This window comes from Prinia subflava, chromosome 16 (assembly GCF_021018805.1).
Source record: "Prinia subflava isolate CZ2003 ecotype Zambia chromosome 16, Cam_Psub_1.2, whole genome shotgun sequence".
Classification (NCBI taxonomy): Eukaryota; Metazoa; Chordata; class Aves; order Passeriformes; family Cisticolidae; genus Prinia; species Prinia subflava.
In genome coordinates this window covers 16,989,656-17,009,099 of record NC_086262.1, presented here as the reverse complement: position 1 = coordinate 17,009,099, position 19,444 = coordinate 16,989,656, and the positions used below count along the sequence as shown (strand labels likewise).

Sequence of the window (19,444 nt, the reverse complement as noted above, 5' to 3'; positions counted from 1 at the left end):
ACGAGCGGGCCGCTTCCGGCACCGGCAGGCAACGGGCGAGGGGCGCGCGCGGGGCGTGCCGGGAAATGTAGTTCAGTATGGATGTGGGGGAGCGGCGGCCAGGACAGGTGAGGGCGGGCAGGTGAGGGCAGGTGAGGGCAGATGAGGGAAGGTGAGGGAAGGTGAGGCCAGGTGAGGGCAGATGAGGCCAGGTGAGGGCAGGTGAGGGCAGATGAGGGCAGCGGAGGGCAGAGGAAGGCAGCTGAGAACAGGTGAGACCAGGTGAGGGCAGGTGCCTCATCCTGCCCTTGGCCTCTTTCCCCCCAGGGCCGCTCTGGTGTAAATCCTCTCTCCCGGTTTTCTGTGGCTCCTTCAGGCCCCGCAAGGCCACACTGGGGTAACCCCAAAGCTTCTCCTCTGCAGGCAAACAGTCCCAGCTCTGCCAGGCGTTCCTCCCAGCACAGCTGCTCCATCCCTCCGGCCATCCTGGCCTGGCCCCAGCAGCTCCGGGCCCTGCCTGTGCCAGGCCCAGGGGGGGCAGCTCTGCAGGTGGGGTCTCACCTGAGGGGCAGAATCCCGACCCCTTTCCCACTGCCCTCACTGGGGCATCAGCCCAGGGGTTCATTTCTCCCTGTCCAGCTCTCACCTCCATCTCACTCTCCACTGTGCATCCCCAGCCCGCACTGAGCCCAGGGTTTGCCCTGACCCAGGGGCAGCTCCAGCTCCCGGCTGTGCCAGACCCCAGGAGATTCCCGGGACCTGCTTCTCCCCGATGAACATTTCATGTTTATACAGCTCAGGAATGTGTGGGGCTTCCCCTGGAACTTCGGGATGATCCTCCTCTTGTTCAGCCTCACATCCCATTCTGGTTTCATCAGAGGTGTTAAAGTATTTCAAATCTGAGCCCAAAAGGAGGCTTGAATTGTGCCAGGGCGTGGAACAACACCCCTGGATTCAAACAGAGACTTGGGAGGGTTTTGCACTTGGGTTGTTCTTCAGAAATTCCCAACGCTGCTGCTTACAGCAGATTCAACACGACGCCGTGAGCCAGGTGACAGCTTGGGCTGATAAAACCCAGCAGTCTGGAAAATACCTTGTCATTATTGATTATAATTATTGAAGGCAGCATACCCAACTCCTCCCGCTGCCCAAAGGGGAAGTCCTGCTGTGTGAAAGGCTGGATTTGTGCCGTGTAAAACTCGGGGATTCAGTGGGTTTGTGGCTCTCCCCGGCACGGCACAGCAATCCCATAGGTGGCGATGTTGGATTTCCCAAGCCGGGTCCCCGTTCCTTTGGGGTGAAACTGGTCCAGTTTGGCGAAATCAGGCGCGGAGCTCCCCCGCGTCCCAGCAGGGCAGGGTTGGGCTCTCAGCCGCCCAGGAGAGGGACAAATGTTGCACAACTACCTCAGGCTCCGGGCCATGTGTTAAATTTACTTCTCGGGACAGCTTTTTTGATCCTCACAGTGCAGAAACCAAAGCTCAACAAATCAAGCAAAGGAAAAATAATTGCCGTTTTCTGGAGGTCACAGAAAGTTCAGGTTCTTCACCAGAATTAAACATTTGCACACAAGTCCCAGTGGAATCAAATGATTGTGCTTCCCAAAGAACATTTTGAAAGGAAATTGTGAAATAGGCAATTAAAGGCTTTTTAATCACAGCTATAAATTAAAGTTTTACTACATCCGCTTTTTAGGCTGGTTTATTAGAGAACAGTGATGGATTCTTATTAATTTTGAATATCCATTCTCTTTTTCTCTGTGTCTTGTCTGGAATTCTATAAAGATTATGAGAATTACTAGACAGGGCGCATCTTCATCACAGCTCAAGCCAATGTATTTTATCATAAGAAATTCCCCAGATTTCCTTTCCCTGTTTCCTCCCACTTATGTGGAGGTGTAATTTTGGGTATTCTGGGAAAAAGCCAGGTCACAGATTACAACTGAGTAGAAATGTAATGTGATTTTCTGCTTTAAGCCAGGCAGGAGGACAGAGGGGTGCAGGGGGACCCGTCCCTGTCACAGTGACATAAACTGACATCACAGCCCTGCTTTTCTCCACAGGAAGAAACTTTTCTCCACTTGGCTTATCCCCTCAGCTTAACCCCAACCCAAGCAGACAAGCAGGTTGTCCTGGGATCCTTAAATCCAGTGATGGAATTGCAGCCTCTGAGTGTCCACAAAAATCCCAGTGGGTGGGAACGTTTTTGGGTGGCACCGCCATGAGCCCATGTGATGTGTGTCCATGTTCTGAGGTGTTCCTTTCTCCTTTCCAGGTGCAGGTGGTGTTTGTGTGCCCCACGTCCTGCAGTGTGTGAGAGGAGCTGGGAACAAGGTGAGCAACTCCTGTGGGGTGAATCAAGCAGAGCCCTGAGCATTCCCGTGGGGATGGGCTGGTTTTAGTGTGTGGGATGAGGAATTCTGTGTGTGAGCACACAATAATCCATCCCATAACTGCTGTGATTATCTCCTGTGCCCGGCAATTTTCTGCTCATTTGTCTGAGGTGAAAGTCAAGCACACAAACTGAGAGCACAGAGCTCAGCTGCTGAATAGAAAGATGCATTTTTTTGACATTTCCCAGACTGGAACTGTAGTTTGTAATAGCAATGTCCTCTCCTCTCCCCATCACATTTGTAAAGATAATGAAAAGCTGCATTTCCAAAGAGCAAAGGAGGCAGGATGCTCTGCAGCTCCAGCCTCATTCAGCTGGATTGATTTTATCATGACTCTTCTCACAAATAAGCAGCACTTTTGTGAGAGCTGAGTGCCCTGAAGCCTAATGGGTTTAATTTCTGTACAGCTGGGCTGTGACAAAGCTCCCTGAGCCATTCCAGCTGTGCCTCTGCACTGAGTGGCTCTGGAGCAGCCCCTCCTCAGGGATGAAGCTCCACACAGCAGCTTTACCTGGGGGAACTCAGTGTTTCATGAACACCTTCAGTGCTAAATGGCAGCGATTCATTCTGAGAGGTGAACCTGTTTGCCCACAGAGCAGGTTCATCAGAAATGTGAACGAACATGGAAAAGACCCCGCCATGTGCCACCGCCACTGCATGTTCTGCTTGGCAAATCCATTTTGGCTGTAATAAAAAATGGACTTGTCCCACAAGGCCTTATGATTGTGCCCTGACCCAAATAGTTTTTCCTTTAAAGGAAAACATTGCATCAAATGAAGGACTAACATAAGGAAGGGGTGATTTCTACAGCCTCGTTTGGGCTGGCTTTGCCTGGTACAGATTGTTAAAGATGCCAGTGGGAAAAATGAAGATATTCAGAACAGATCTCATCTATTCTGATGTCCACAAGTCAGGTGGACTTGCAAAAGTTTCCTATTTTAAGGTGGTGTGTCAGACTTTCTCCTCTGTAATCTCTGCAGTCCCTCCTTCAGGTCCATGTGGAGGTTTTCCCCTTTTTTAGGTGTTTTAGTGCCTGTACCTGTGTTGAGGCTGTGACTGGAGGTGAAGGTGGTGTTGTTTGACTCTTCCTATTCAAGAGGAAAAGGAAAAGCCTCTAAATGTGCAGAGCTGTTTCCAAAGAGTGCTCAAGGAGCTGAGGGCTGGGGTTTGGCTCTCCAGTGGTCACTCCTGTTTTGGGAGGTGTTTGGGGTGATTTGCAAGTGTTGCTTTTAGAAATCAGATCCTCTGATCCTCGGATGTCTGCAGGGCACTACTGGAGTGCTGAAATGGAGATTCTGAGCTCTCACCTCTGCTGGAATTTTCAATCTTTCTAAGAGATCCTGTGAAGGAACTCCTTTAATTAATTCCTGACGGAAGAGTTACGTGTGTTGGTGATGAGGGAAGGGACTGCACCCCAGGAGCCACACTGGCAAATTTAGTGGCCACAAGTGTTTTATTTTGTAGTGAGAATCCTGATGAGGGGTCTTGGCTGGAATCCAGCCCTGCAGTAACAGGAGCAAGTGTTTCAGTTGTTGAGAAATGACTTTAATCATTGTTTTCCATCCCTAAAGTGCAAGTGTACAGCGATGTACGGAACAATTGGGAATTATGGGCAGAGCCAGGGACAACCTGGGGAGGAATGACCTCAGTGCATCCTTCATTGCTCCCTCCATCCATTCCTCTCTCCATCCATCCATCCATCCATCCACCCATCCATCCACCCATCCATCCATCCATCCACCCATCCATCCACCCATCCATCCATCCATCATCCATCCATCCACCCATCCATCCATCCATCATCCATCCATCCATCCATCCATCCTTCCATCCATCCATCCCTCCCTCCATCCATCCATCCATCCATCCATCCCTCCCTCCATCCATCCATCCATCCATCCATCCATCCATCCCTCCATCCATCCATCCCTCCATCCATCCATCCATCCATCCATCCATCCATCCATCCATCCATCCATCCATCCATCCATCCATCCCTCCATCCATCCATCCATCCATCCATCCATCCATCCATCCCTCCATCCATCCCTCCATCCATCCCTCCATCCATCCCTCCATCCATCCCTCCATCCATCCATCCATCCATCCATCCATCCATCCATCCATCCATCATCCATTTATCCATCCATCATCCATTTATCCATCCATCCATCCATCCATCCCTCCATCCATCCATCCATCCATCCATCCATCCATCCATCCATCATCCATCCATCCATCCATCCATCCATCCATCATCCATCCATCCATCCATCCATCCATCCATCCATCCATCCATCCATCCATCATCCATCCATCCATCCATCCATCCATCCATCCATCCATCCATCCATCCATCCATCATCCATCCATCCATCCATCATCCATCCATCCATCCATCCATCCATCCATCCATCCATCCCTCCCTCCCTCCCTCCCTCCCTCCCCGGCACAGCTGCCCCCCGGTGCCCTCCCGTTCCCCCCTCTCTCCATGCGGGTGTTTGTGGCTGTTCATCTCTCCCAGCACACCTGAGGAATCCCCCGTGCCCTCCTGGGCGTGTGCAGCCCTGCCCGCTGCTCACTCCTCAGTAGTTTCTCCGGGAATTCTCTGGGATCATTGCAGTCCCTGCCCTGGGCACTGCTGTGACGTGGAGCCCCCTGTCCCTCCCTGCGCCCCTCCCGAGCTCTCCCGAGGAACCCAGCACGGCTGCAGCGCTTCCCCGGCCTGGCGTGACCCGGGGCGGCGTCTGGCGGGCTCGGAACGGCTCGGCACGGCCCGGAACGGCCCGTTCCAGCGGGGATGGCCCGTTGCAGCGGGGATGGCCCCGCAGGCAGCGCTGCCGCTCAGGGCGAGCCCGCGGGCTCCTCTGCAGAGCCCTGGCCCGCGGCCGGGCCGTGCCCGTTGCGCTCGGGCAGGAGCTGGAAGGTGAAGAACTGGCAGTGCCCCTGCTGCCCGCTGCCCTCCCGGGCCGCGCCCAGCGCGGAGCTGCAGTTCCTGCACTCCTGCAGCGTGCACAGCTCCAGCTGCGGGTGGCTGATCCTGCTCACGTAGCCGGGGCTGGGGGATGCCGAGGATAAAGTCCTCTGGCTGCTGCTCAGGAAGCTCCCGCTGTCTTCCAGGGAATCCCTCCTGGCGTGCTCCAGGGAGCAGCGGTTCCAGTTTCTGTAGCTGTAGGGCCACCAGCCCAGCTGCTTGCGCCGGTGGCACTGGCACCTCAGGATCTGGATGAAAGCCCTCTTGAACTCCTTGCTGGAGCAGGGGTAGATGATGGGGTTCAAGCAGCTGTTGAAGTAGCCAAGCCAAAAAATCACCTTGAAGATCGTTTCAGGGGGCTTCAGAGCTGAAAACAGGGATCCTGTCCAGGGGAAACAAGCAGAGAAAATCTGAGATAAGGGGTTTGTCTGCCTGTAGGAAGGGAACACGTTCATCAGATTGCTGTTAGAATCTGTGTTTTAAAACTCTTTCATGCATGTTGCTTTCAGGGTTGGCCTTCTGGTACTAAAGTGTTATTTTGAAAGCTAATAAGGAAACGTTTCCCATCCGAAAGCTAAAGGAGCACATATTGATGAAGGATTAAAAAATAAGAAGCAGTCCGTGTGTTTATAGGTCCTTACCTGCTGCAGGAACATCTCCTGATCCCTGGGACAGATCAAACCTCCCTCGTCCAGGCTGTTGCATGAGGCACACAAGGAATAAGGTTGTGCCTTCTTCAAAGAGCTTTCAAAGGTCATTTTAAAAGAAAAGTGTTCCCAGGCCCCTCAAAAAGAGCATCTCCAGACACACCTTAGAACTCCTAATACATCCTCTGGCAGCTCCTGAACGCCCTCCATTTATCCAGATTATTGTGAGAGTTCAAACCTCCTGAAACCCGAACTTATGGGAACTTCCCATATCTCAGGCATTCATAAAAATGGTGTAACCCAAACCAAAGGTTATTCTGAGAATACTTCCCCTTCCCTTCACAACCAATTTCCCTAACGAGGCTACCCAAATGAAAAGTTCACACTGGGGAATCCACTTCCTGTGCTTTTAGTGGTAATTGATCAGCTAAATTTAGCAAGTGGGGCTGGAGAAAAGAATGTGTGAGATTTTTATGGCAAACAGAGCTGGATCTGTTATCCATTTGGGAAAACACCTCAAGTGACCAAGGAGAGGGGATCCAGGAGAGAATTCCTCTGGCAAGGACTGGAGTTAGATTTGCAGAGTGTTTCCAATGGAGGGTGACCCCCCAGGCTGGCTGGGAAGGAACCTTTTCCTCTGGAGAGGTTTTGGGTTTGCTGTGGGAGCAGCTGAGTCAGTGGTGGCTGTCAGGACGCCGTGGAGGGGCGGGATGTGATTCTGGGCACCGTTCCCATCTCACAGACACGCAGAGGTCATGCCTGGGGCCTCGAAACTATGCAAGAGCACTTCCTCTGCTCCTGGTGACAGCTCTGGGGTGCCAGCACAGCCAGCACAGCCAGCACAGCGTGTGTGGGGCCAGGGCTGGGCTGCACTCCCTGCATGAAGGGTCCTGTGCAGCCAGATCCCAGATTTTATCCTGGCACAGTTTGGGAATGGTGCCAGCTCTGGCTCTGCCCTGGAGCTGAGGAATTCAGGCTGAAATGGAGAGTTTAAAGGGATTTCCTCACGACTCCTGCACTTCAGGGTTTCACAGGACTCCTGCAAGGTGAGCCCCTGTCCTCAGGGCCGTGCTGCTGGCAGTGATCTGTAGGGTTTGGCCAGAGCCTTTTGTGTGCAGCTGCTGCAGATCCTGCAGGTCCTGCAGGTCCTGCCTCTGTCCTGATGGATGCTGCAGGAATTACAGAGCACAAGGAACATCACAGTAACCTCGAAATTCATTTGAAAAATTTCCAGCATACACCAAATCAGTGCAGCTCCCAAAAGGGTCTCTCCTGAATGTCTGGGGTGAAAGAGTCAGTGACAATTCCTGCCATTCCCTGGAATGAGCCATTGCATTCCTATAAAGCTTTAGGAAAAGCTGATCCAAGTTTATAACTGCAGCCAAGATGAGGAGGATGCTACCAAATCTTCCCCATGCTCAGCTGCAAAATCTTTGCAGGGTTTATTTTGTAAGTGATAATTGTTAATATTTCCCTTCAGTTTAGGGAAAAGAGAAGCTCTGTGGCTTTAGAAAACAACTACAAAGCACCATAATGTACAAGGAACTTTTTAGAGCTCATACTGATAAATTTCTTAAATTGTTTTCTGGAATTCCTTTAATATATAAATGATTTTTAGCTCTTAAAGTCCAGCAAACCTCATGAAGTGGCTCAGGAGTGTCTATTTTTTCTTGGGTGTAGATTTGAATCCACAGTGGTGGGTTTAAAGGTCGGCCTTTCACTGATACTGCAACAGCCGAAAATCGACAGGACATTACTAAACTGAAATGTTTTTAGGCAGGTTAAATGTGCACAGAGAAAATACTATAAATAAATTAAATAAGTAGATAAGGAATTTTACAGGCCAGATAAAAAGAGTGAAAGTCTAGAGATGAAAACTGGGAAGCAGTGCAGATAAACAAGCTGTGCTTCTTTAATCTAAATCACACAAGACCTTACTCCTGAATTTCTCAGTTTTAAACCCTTTCTATTACTGTAACTAAATGCTGATCTTTATTTTATTTTTTTTTAACTACAATACCTTTTATTTAGCTGCATTAACCTGTCAGGAGCAAACAGGTGTGGGCAGTTTTGATCCCTTGGTGAAATTCTACAGCAAAGCGTGCTGAACACGCTCCAACACCAGGCTGATACTTCCTGCTCTAATCTCCAATCACTTCCCCACTGCAGCCTGATAAAGAGATTAAATATTGCCCTGTTCTGATTTCAATTGCTCTTTAAAATGCCTGGAAAATTTGCATGTGGTTCTCTCCTCAGTGATTTATTGCTGGTGGGGTGGCCAGAGGGATTTCCCTGCTCCAAGTGATTGCTCTCCCAGGTTTTACAGCCTCCCTCCAAGGGATGGGTATTTTCTGCTCACTTCTATTTCTCAGCACTAACCCTGTGATTTATTAATCACAATCTCCCTCTCACTGCGCCACTGACACCAACGAGATTTTTTGTGCAAATGGAGAACAGGAAATATTTCAGAAATTCAGTTTGGAGGGATCAGGTTTTTGCCCACAGTCCCCAGGCCTGATGGAGCTGTTGAGCTTGGAAATACAGTGAGCAAGTATCATAAAAAGGAAATTAGAAGTATTTTGTTTAGGAAGAACTAATTTCATTTAGGTTTTGACTGGTTCTTTATAATGAATGCTTTATTACAGAAAAAGTCAGTCAAGTCTCCTCAATGAAATTAGGGAACACTGTGGGAAACAATTTGCCATATTAATTCTCCTCACATATTCTGCAGAATATGGAGGCAGAGCATCACTGAGACATTAAAATTCCAAATCCACTGGAGTCAGGGAAGTCCTTGAAACCCTTTAAAAAGGCTCATAAGGACTTTAGTGGACCTGGGAAAAGTCCTTAAAATATCAAAATAGGCAACAGGAAAATCTTCTGGAATGGCTTAATTGTACTCTTAATTAAGGAAAACTCTTCACTGAAGGAGGTTTTAATTAAACATTCATTTTTAATGCATTGTGGGTTTGATATCAATTAAGTATAATAAATTACTCATAGAATGATCAGTTCTGCTCAGAATTTGTTACCTAGATTAGATAATAATTGGGGAGGAGTAATTAGTGATTGGCAGTTTAGAGTCAGGTAAAGGTACCCTTGGAAGGAAATCCAAGGGCCAAACTTCTTCCAGAGTTTCCATTTTGGTGCAGATTGGAGCCATTGTGGCTGGAGTTAAACCTGAGCATTTCAAGAGAAAATTCCGAGGTTTAGAAAATTGCTCTGGTGAGGGAAAGTGTTGGAAAACACGGAATGGTAACAGCTGAGTTCTGAGACAGAAAACAGGAGCCTTCCCCACCATCAACCCCCATCTCCATCTGTCCCCCAGGAGCCAGCTTGTGCAGAAATGAGCCTGAATCTGCTTTATGAGGGAACCTTTCCCTGGGAGAAGGGATTGATCTGCTCTGTGCTGTGACCCCCACGGGACTCTCCAGGCTGGGAACCTCTGTGTTCCTCCGTGATTCCTGCAGGAGCCACAGCTCCTGGAAGCTGCTGAGGGCTGAGTTACATCCACTGTGTGCACAGCCACTAAAATCCTCCCTGCAGGAGCAATAATCTGCCCCTGAGCAGAGTTGCTGTGAGTTTAGAATGTGCTGAAAGATGTGCTCGCCTTTTGTTTAAGCTTCCTGCAGCCCTTCTCACCACGGGCTCAGCCAAGCCAGTGTGCCAAGGTTTTAGAGCTAATTGGATTTCTAAAGCTCCTGATTTCTTCCCTTCCAGCATCCAGTGTTTGTTTACATTCCCCTGGACTTATTTAATATAGGAAAAAAAGCCCAAACAGTAGATATTTACAAACAGTAGATGATGAAGTGGAGAGGATGGTTATAAAACTGAGGGTTGGTCAAGCTGGGAGGCACTGCAGGCTGCTGGAGAAGAGGGTTAGGATAACAGGGAAAACAGCTGGAAAACAGTGAAAAATGATCTCGAGAAACAGGGAGAGCATCCAAAATAAGCAGAATCAAATTCAATAAGGAAAATGAAAGGAAAACAGGATAAATTATAACTAACAATGGGTAGCATGCAAATCTGATGGGGTTCCAAGCCTGGCAGTTGTCATTCTCCAGTGCAGTGATGGGTGCATTGTGAATATCCTGGGATCATGGGATGTTTTTTTTAAAGGGACCTTAAAGCTCATCCAGTTCCACTCCCTGCCATGGGCAGGGACACCTTCCACCATCCCAGGCTGCTCAGAGCTCCAAAGTGTCCTGGTTGTGAGGCATTTATGTCCTAGGACTGACAGCTTTGTAGCAGATGCCTCATATTTCAGATGAACAAGTCACTGCAATGAGAACAGCATGAACTTCACTCACAATGACTCCAATTTGAGAGCTTTTGAAAGGCTCTGAAAATAGAAACTTATCTGGAGTGGCCAAAATAAAACCAGGACTTCAAGGAGTGCAGATAGGCATGAGATCTTTTCCTAAGCCCCAGAGCTGCTACCTCTCCTTGCATTGCAGGCAGCTGCAAAGCACGGCAGCCACATTTGATTTCTGAAGGGACAGGGTCTTGTATTTTAACACAGAATTACTGCCCTGGGCACCACCTCCCAGCCCAGCCCAGCCCAGCTTTGTCACTTCCACTGCTGAGAGAACTCACCTGTGCTTAAACTGTGCTACCCTCAGATAAATATGACAAAACCAAGATCAGGTTTGGTCAGAATCTTGTCCAGTTTCTGAAGCTGACAGTGCACAGGGACACAAACACGGCATTATTGTTGTTATTGTTTAGTCCAAAAAAGTTGCAGACTCCAGCAGCTCCTGACTAGACAGCACACGAGCCAAGATTATCCTTGTTTTGCAAAGGATTAGCTGATTAAGGGAGTCTAGAAAAGCTAATCTGAGTCTGCTGACATTTCATTTATTGTACTTCAATATCTGCAATTGCTGAACATGCTCTGCTGCTTTCTCCTCCTTGCTTCTGCCTGACAGCTGAGCCAATCTGTCCTGGCTGGTAGGAAAGAGCTCCAGCATGGAACTGAGCACAGTTACAGCGGTGCTGGGTGAATTCCCAGTGCAGGTTTTCTCTCCTGTCCCTCAGAGATGGATGCTCATTGCCCATCAGAACAGCTCCCAGCCCTGCAGTGGGTCATGCAGGGTTGTTTTAGTGAAGATGTGGAAAACCTCCTGGCCCTTTGGTCCAGGCAGGATTTCACCTGAAGCACCGGAGACCCTGAGCTCTGGCCTCAGGTGCTTTAGGAGCTGCTGGATTTGTGTCAGGTCACTCAGGGCTGTTCCTGTGCCCTCCAACCCGAGCAGCTCCTCACGTGTTTGCAAACCCCTCTGGGGTAAGGACCTCACCTGCAGCTGCCCTGCTAAAAGCAACATTTCCTCTGGAATTCTCCCTTCCCTCTGCCTTTGATTTCAAGAGTTGTGGGATTTTCTTTCACTGCCCAGTGGCTCAGTCCTGATGTTTTTTCCTTGGATCTCCCTGACCACCAGGCACAGGAGCTGCTGCCACCCTGGGCTGACGAGTCAGCACTGGCTGATTTCTCTGTGTTTTTTTCTGCATTGCTCTGTGTATTTGTTTCTGTGACACTGAGCACTGTAGGATTTCCCTTTGTTCCTCTGACAAACAAATCCAAAGCCTGCAGAGGAATTACCCAGGAATTTGTGCAGTTTCCCCTACTTTGATAACAACTTTGTCCTAAACCCCAGACGTCTGTAAGTGACTGAGATTGACACTCTTTGCAAAGCAAAGCTTAAAGCAGGGCTTAAGGGAGTAGGAAAATTAATCAGCCCAAAATAATCTGTTGCTCCTCACATGCCAAAACACTCTGCTGGTCAGTGAATGCCCTCAGGATGTTTAATTGGCCAGTTCCTGCTGCCTCCTGTCAACTGAACTTTGCACAGGGATTGACCTGCCCGATTGCCACATCTCATTAATTTATCTGAATTCTGTAACTATTAACTCGAGGTCATCAGTTCCAGAGACTGGACTGGTCAGGGAGGGGAGGAGGGGGCAAATGAGGTGAAGATAAGCCAGGCCTAAAGCCCTGCAGAGAGCAGAGTCCAGGGGCACCGACAGCACCAGACCTAAAGCCTGGAAGGGTTTCCCATGGAAACCAAGGGGCCCAAGTTGGTATTCTGAGAGGTTACCCTGATGTAATAAATCTACATTCTCTACTTATAGAACGTTTTCTTTTAAAAATAATTATATGTTGACTGACTCACAAGGTGCAGAATATTTTATGTTATTTTTTGTTGCTTACAGAGAGATTACAAAAGCTTAACTCATAGTGACAGTCCCACAAGGTGTGTCTTCATCCTGGGGCTCTTGGGACCTTTCCCCACTGCTGTTCCAGGTTCCAAGAGTTTATTTTTTTTTCAGAGGATGTACCCCAGAATTTGGGGGAGCAGGGGATTTATGCCCTGTAGTGGGCAGTGGATCCTGCTCTGATCCCCACTGGAATTATGCAGCAGGCTGGGGAAGTGCCTGGTGAGTTTTCCCTCTGGGAATGTCTGGGAGAAGGCTGGGAAGTCTGCTCTGATATCTCAATTCTCAGGAGTGACACTAAACCTCTCCTCCCATGATCCTTCATTTTGTATTCATTTTTTAAACAAAGGTATTGTCATAAAATTGGACACTCCATTGTTTAAAGGAGGGAGTTTTAATGAGTGTTGCCTTAGTTCTGCAGGGCTCTAGCCTTTAAATAAAAAGAATCTCTTTCACTCATCATTTATCAGCAATGAATATTTAATGTAGTCCTGCTGCCTAAGGAAGAATTTGTATGAAAGGGATGAAAAGAAACATTTACTTTAAAAATCCAAGATATTTACTCCTCAAAGCTGAGTCACTGAATTTATGGCCCAAGAAGTTGTCTCAAAGACACGAATGTCTTTAGTTGATTTTTTATGTTGAATCACAAATAATTTTGGGTGGCAGGGTGACTGTTTGCCCAGGCAGGGAGCTTTTATAAATGTGCAGCCAGGATGTTCTGTAGCTGTCTGGAAAGAATATCCAATACAGGAATAACCCAAATTTGATTCTCTCTGATCCCAGTTCTGCATCCCCAGTGCTGAAGACAGCTCAGCTCAGTGCTCCAGAGCTGACTGGGGGTAATTCAGTGCTGAGAGTTTAATGCTGCTCAGTGCCTGTGGTGTCAAGGCTGGAATTCCAATCTGCACAGGATACAGAGCTTTCCTTCAGATTTTTGCTTGAAAAATGCTGTAGAAGCATTGCTATAATTTCTTTTCATTTTTCCAAGCAATCTGCCTGCTTTCAGCACCACAGCTGTTCCCAGGGCATAGCTGCCACCTGATGGAATAACTCTGGGCTGGAATATCAAATGGGGAGCTGTGGAATAAATTGAAATGCCAGACTGGAAGAAGAATAATTTTGCCTGGGAAAGTCATGGAACTGCTGAGAATACCAAGGAAACTCTGCTGCATCTGAGTAGATTTGCTCAGACCTGGGGCTGCAGTGCTGCAGAAATAGCATTTACCAGCTTGGCAAGTGTTTTGTGGCTGGATCCACAGAAATCCAGAGCTGCTTTGCCAACAGCCTCCTGCAGAGTTGTGGAATTACTGAGGGAAACAGGGAGCAGAGAAATGGAAATCTAAAAAGCAAGGATGCAGATGTGAGGGTGTGATTTGGGTTACTGGGGCAAGCAGAAGGTGTGAGAAGGAGAAGCTGAGGAGAAGCCTGTCCTTGCAGGGAGGGGAGGTGTCTCAGCTGGACAGCCCAGGAGCCAGCAGAGAGCTTGGAAAACATCAGCACCTTTTGGACTCTGCTGTTTGCCCATCCCAGGAATTGATTTTGTGCCACTGGGTGCTCCTTAAAGGGTTTTTAACAGCATTTCACTGAATTGTGTGTCTTCAAGACACAAAGCAAAAGATTCCTGCTGTGAAGAGGGCAGCTCACAGCTCCTTAGGAATTCTTTCCTCACTGCTTTCCCCTATGCTGCAGTTGAGAGCAGCTGCATTGTCAGGAAAAGGACTTTTCTCACCTGTCCCTGTGAGCAATGCTTGAGTCATGCCTGACATCCTCAATTGACTCTGCTCTGATACATAGAGATAAAAATACAGGGGTTGGACAGTGCTGGATCATAAATTTAAAAAGAAAAAGTCAGGGACAAGGAATAAACCCAGCCTATTCCTAGTCAGCAAAACAAAGGGAAAATACCCACTATGGAAATGCATTTGGATCCTGTATGGGATGCTGCAAATACCTTCTGTCCCCCTTTTCTAGCCAGGGGGTTCTGACAGCAACGGGATTCCAGCAGTTTCATGGCACTGCCAAGAGCTCAGCCCTGAGCGCTTCCTGCCCTCGGCTCTGGAGTGCAAAGTGTCCCCTCACTGGGGGTGTTGGGGACACAGCACCAGCCTGGGGTGGGCTGGGGTCCCCAGCTCGGGGTTTGTCCCCAGCTCTAGGTTTGTCCCCAGCTCTGGGTTTGTCCCCAGCTCTGTGTTTGTCCCCAGCTCTGGGTTTATCCCAGCTCTGGGTTTGTCCCCCAGCTCTGTGTTTGTCCCCAGCTCTGGGTTTATCCCAGCTCTGGGTTTATCCCAGCTCTGGATTTGTCCCCAGCTCTGTGTTTGTCCCCAGCTCTGGGTTTATCCCAGCTCTGGGTTTATCCCAGCTCTGGGTTTGTCCCACAGCTCTGGGTTTGTCCCCCAGCTCTAGGTTTGTCCCCAGCTCTAGGTTTGTTCCCAGCTCTGGCTTTGTCCCCAGCTCTAGGTTTGTCCCCAGCTCTGGCTTTGTCCCCAGCCCCTGTGCCATCCCCGGTGCTGTGCTGAAGGCTCCAGCCTGTCACCCACTGCTGCCTTGGTGCAATTTATACAGGAGATAAAATCATATCATGGCAAGCAATAAATCCTCCCTCAGGTGGTTTAACAGCCGCTCACCAAACCTCCCAGAAAGCCCAGGGGATTTGAAATAACTTCTCCAGGGGAAAACTGACACTTTAATGGAAACTGGTTGGTGTCTCCCTTTGCTCCTGCCCTGTGTCTGTGTTTTCACTGCTCCACATCTGAGCTGGGTGAGGGGTCCTGGCTCCTGCCACACACACACATGAGCTGCTGTATTCACAGCTGCTTTTTTCCCTTCAGTAATTCAAAATGAAGGAGGGAATCTGCTTTATCAGGGGATCACGACCTACTGGCTACAAATCTAGTCCTGCTACATAGGGTGGAAATACCTTTCTATCCACAGCTGGGTATTTTTGCTTGTTTTATGTTACAAACTTCTTTTAAGAGCCAGCACAAGGACTTAAACTTCAGTAGCCAAAGAGAACTTTACTCATGGTTTTCCTCCTGTTTGGACTTTTTCACATCCTTAACATGACCTTTACACAAGTCCTGAGTCATAAAGATTTTCAAATTCAGTATAATAAGCTAGAGATGACAAAGTTGCCCTGCAGTAGCTGAAGCAGTAAGGATTCTAAACGATATTACACAGAAATGATAGTTCTATAACACTTCACCAGGACCAGGCTGCTGAACTCAGTGTAGTTTTGTACAACAATCTCTAAAAATACTCTCTTACCACTCAATCAGAAATGTTTTGGTTGGGTAACTAAGTAAACACAAATACAGAACATTAATAAAAGCTTTTCCTCCCTTTTCTTTATCCACTTCTTTCCATAATTAGTCTGCCAGATTGTCTCAGAGAAATTAATTTTGGACAGTTATTTCTGAGAGCTCAGTAATTGAATATCTCGAGATATTCCCCTTCAGAGGTAGTGCTAATATTAAAAACAATACAAGCATGTTTCACACAGCTTTGGGGACACTGAGCGATGTGTTAAAGCTCTCTCAGTGCTTGAACAATATCTGAAAGTTGAAAGTGGACAAAGTCACTTCCCAAAGCTCCCATGGCAGTGTCCAAAGTGCCTGAACAAAGAACTACTGCCACCAAGGATCACCTTCCTTGGGGATCTGTGGGATCTCCTTTGGTTTGGGGTTTTGATCAGTAACCTTTGAACTCAGAGCTGGAACCTTTCCGCTTCCCAAAGCTCAGGGGAATTAACTAAGGATATTTCCAATCAGGATACCTTAAAATGCCAAAATCCTGCTGTGTTATATCCCAAACCTGGGGCAGGGACCTGAACCCCCAACACTGCAGTGCTGCAGCTCTCTGGTCTTATCCAGGCTTTGGTGTGAAGCATTTTGGTGGTGTTCCTGACACCTAATTCAGTTCAAATGAGCAGCACAAAGGGGGATTTCAGATGTGAACCCTGGAGATGTTGTCCCCTGGGGTGACACGGGCCCTGAGGACTCCTGGTGAGCAGCTTCGTGCAGCTGCACACTTCCCAAAGTTCAGTGTGACTCTTTGCACATCAGGAGTTCCCTTCCTTCCACTCCCTTCCTTTCTGCTCCCTGCAGCCCTCCCACCAGTATCTCTTATATCTTCTCTTTATCTCCTTCTCATCCATCTGGCTCCTTCCCATGACATTTCTGTGGGATCCCACAAACCCACCCCGAGCCCTGCCCTTGCAGTGCCCTGGTTCCCAACTCACCCAGTGGCAGGACAATGAAGAAGGGGAGCCAGCACAGGATAAACATGCCAACCACAATTCCCAACGTCTTGGCCGCCTTCTTCTCTCTGGAGAATTTTAAAAGTTTGAAAGCTAAGGAGTTCCTGGGGTTGTGACCCTTGGATCTGGTGTTGGTTAAGGTGTCCTCGTGAACGTGCTTGTAATGAATGCGTAAGGTCAGCTCCTTGGAGTTGGACATTTCCTTCATCACCCCGGCTTCCAGGTTCCTGGTAGTCCTTTTGGCCACGATGTAGACCCGGCAGTACATCACGAGGATGACGATTAGAGGGATGTAGAAGGAGCCCAGGGAGGAGAAGAGGGCATAGAAGGGCTCCTCGGTGATCCGGCACTCCCTGTCATCCTGCGGGGCCGGCTCCTTCCAGCCCAGCAGGGGCCCGATGGAAATCACGGTGGACAGGACCCAGACCCCCAGGAGGGCTAAAATGGCCCTTCTCCTGGTGACCAGCGTGGGGTACTGCAGGGAGTAGCGGACCCCGATGTACCTGTCGATGGAAATGGCACACAGGCTCAGGATGGAGGCTGTGCAGCACAGCACATCCACTGCCGCCCAGATGTCACAGAATATCCGCCCCAAAACCCAGTAACCGAGCACTTCCAGCAGGGCAGAGAAGGGCAGGACAGTGAAACTCAGCAGCAGGTCTGCTATGGCCAGGTTGATGATGAAATAGTTCGTAGGGATTCTTAAATGTCTGTTGCAAGCCACTGAGAGAATTACCAGGATATTACCTATGATAGCAAAGAGAATAAAGGCACCGAGGATCAGCCCCACAACGATCGCCCTGCTGGTGGCCAAGGCAGGTGAATCCAGGCTGCTTCCTGTCTCGTTGGAGCTGTTCGCAGAAAAATTGCCATCATTTAGTGCAGAGCCTTTGAAATATCCCGGTATCGATGTATTGGATTTATCACCAAAGTAGGCATTCATCTTTAAAATCATCCTCCATAGCAAGCTGGGGTTGTGTCCCTCGGCGAGTCAGCTCAAAGTCATCTCCGGACGCGCGAAGCGGCCGCAGAGCCGCGGGCAGCGGGAGCAGGAGAATTCACGGCCCGCAGAGCCGCAGCCCCGGCCCGGGGAGAGCGCGGGCAGCGGAGTCACCCACACGCTCCGCGCCCCCGCATTCCCCTGCGGAGCCCTGCGAGCGGCGGCGGCGGCGGCACCGATCCTGCCCGGAGCGGGGGAGCTGCGCTGCTGCCGTGCCTGACAGCGGGGCGGGCTCAGCCACGGCCCCGGAGCCGCCGCGCCGGAGGCGGGGGGACCGAGGGACAGGGGGACAGAGGGACAGAGGGACAGAGGAACAGAGGAACAGGGGGACAGGGGGACAGGGGGACAGAGGGACGGAAGGACAGGGGGACAGAGGGACGGAGGGGCAGAGGGACAGAGGGACAGAGGGACAGAGGGACGGAGTGACCCAGGGACAGGGGGATGGCCCCAGGTCCCTGCGAGGCCGGGGGCGGTGGGCGGCTCCGCCGTGCAGGGACAGTGCGGTGACCCTGCGGTGGCTGTGCGGGGACTGCCAGTGGCTGTGCTGTGACAGTGCGGGGACAGCGCGGGGACTGCCAGTGGCTGTTGGTGACTGTGCGGTGGCAGTGCAGGGACTGTCTGTGACAGCGCCGTGTCAGTGCCGCGACCCTGCGGTGGCGGTGCGGGGACAGCAGCGAGGGGACAGCGGTGGGGACAGCAGTGGGGACAGCAGCGAGGGGACAGCAGTGAGGGGACAGCGGTGGGGACAGCAGTAGGGACGGCAATGAGGGACAGCAGCGGGGGGACAGCACTAGAGGGCAATGTCGGCCGGGCGACACCGGGGGAACATCGCGATCTTAACTCTGAGTCTGCCACAGGAACCTGCAGTGCAAACCTGGAAAAAAACCAGTGGCATTATCTGAGAAAAAAGATCCTTGGTGGGACGTGCTGAAAAAAGCACTTTTGGGACAAAATGATCGGTTACCCTTTTGCCCGTTAAGGAAATATATTGAAGTTTATTTTGTGAGTCACATATCATTTTAGAGAGCTAATCATCTCCTAAGGACAAATAGATTGGTTCCAAAAACCCCTGATTTATTTGTACTATTCATGAGTCAGTATTACTATTCAATATTCAATGATGGCATAAAGTTTGATTCTAATTAAGAATCTAATAAAATAAAATTGTAACAGATCAGGAAAATCCTGTTGCCGTTCTGTGCTCCTGTACCGGGCACATCTGTGGCTTCATCTCCTCTTTTCCACCTCTGTAACTTTTCCAAGCAGAGTTTATTGTGAACCCCAGCCCTGAGCAGAGCTGAGCACTCCCACCCACAGCCCAGGGGAAGCCAGAGACAAGGATTTACTTTAGGTAATACTTTACCTTTATTCAGGAAATACTTCTTGATACTGAAGTATCTTCCCGAGTCTTTGCTCAGGGCTCTGAGGTCACTGATGTTGTTACCTCGTCGCAGCTCTGGGAAGAGTCATCCTCTTACAGTAGCCTATAAAGCAAAATATAAGTAACAACAGATTTATTTTTTAGATAATAATCTTTAATGTCGAAAGCAGTGGTTTCTTGGTTTTTTCATCTTGTGAAGCTTTGGGGAGAAATCTCAGATCTTTGGAGCTCAGTGCCATGAAAAACAAAAAGTGAGAGATTTGCTGAACATAAAACTGCCAAATTCCTGTTCTCAACTTTCTGTCATCAGATTACGTCCCCCAGCTGTTGTCTGCTGTACTCTGGGTTACTCTATATTGATTTTCCTGTTACAAAATGTACTGTGTTTAAAATAAAACCTTCATATTTAATAAGGCAGCTATGGCTGAGAGTTGCAGCTGACTGCTGATTTTGAGGACAAACCGTGCAAACAAAAGTGGAGTTTTAGTCAGGGAGTGCATGGCAGGTGTTGGGGTGGCCCTTCTCAGCAGCAGGGCTGTGGCAAAGCTTTGTTGTTCAGAAACTTCCCTTTGAAACGCTCACAAGAATGACAGGATAATG

At 49.3% G+C, this 19,444-nt stretch overlaps 1 protein-coding gene and 1 long non-coding RNA gene across 2 annotated transcripts in view; one reads left to right on the top strand and one right to left on the bottom strand.

Annotated features, from left to right (window-relative positions):
- Positions 1–4: 4 nt before the first annotated feature.
- Positions 5–19,444, top strand: part of LOC134558864 (uncharacterized) — a 63,795-nt gene continuing 44,355 nt past the window's right edge. The window contains exons 1-2 of the long non-coding RNA XR_010082424.1: positions 5–107; positions 2,254–2,312. This is a non-coding gene — a long non-coding RNA (uncharacterized LOC134558864). The remainder of the gene's footprint in view (positions 108–2,253; positions 2,313–19,444) is intronic.
- On the bottom strand, positions 4,857–17,801 carry ADRA1B (adrenoceptor alpha 1B). Its single transcript, XM_063413427.1, has 2 exons — positions 16,446–17,801; positions 4,857–5,727 (listed from the first exon to the last, which is right to left on the bottom strand). Exons 1-2 carry the CDS (start codon positions 17,416–17,418, stop codon positions 5,216–5,218), a joined length of 1,485 nt encoding a protein of 494 aa, XP_063269497.1. The 5' UTR covers positions 17,419–17,801; the 3' UTR covers positions 4,857–5,215.

What these genes read in the sequence shown, in the direction of transcription:
- ADRA1B (XM_063413427.1), bottom strand. Translation starts at nt 17,418, where the DNA reads ATGATTTTAAAGATGAATGCCTACTTTGGTGATAAATCCAATACATCG. An exon ending in CTTCATTGTCCTGCCACTGG is followed by an intron (nt 5,728 to 16,445) that starts GTGAGTTGGGAA and finishes TCCCCTGGACAG; the next exon opens with GATCCCTGTTTTCAGCTCTG.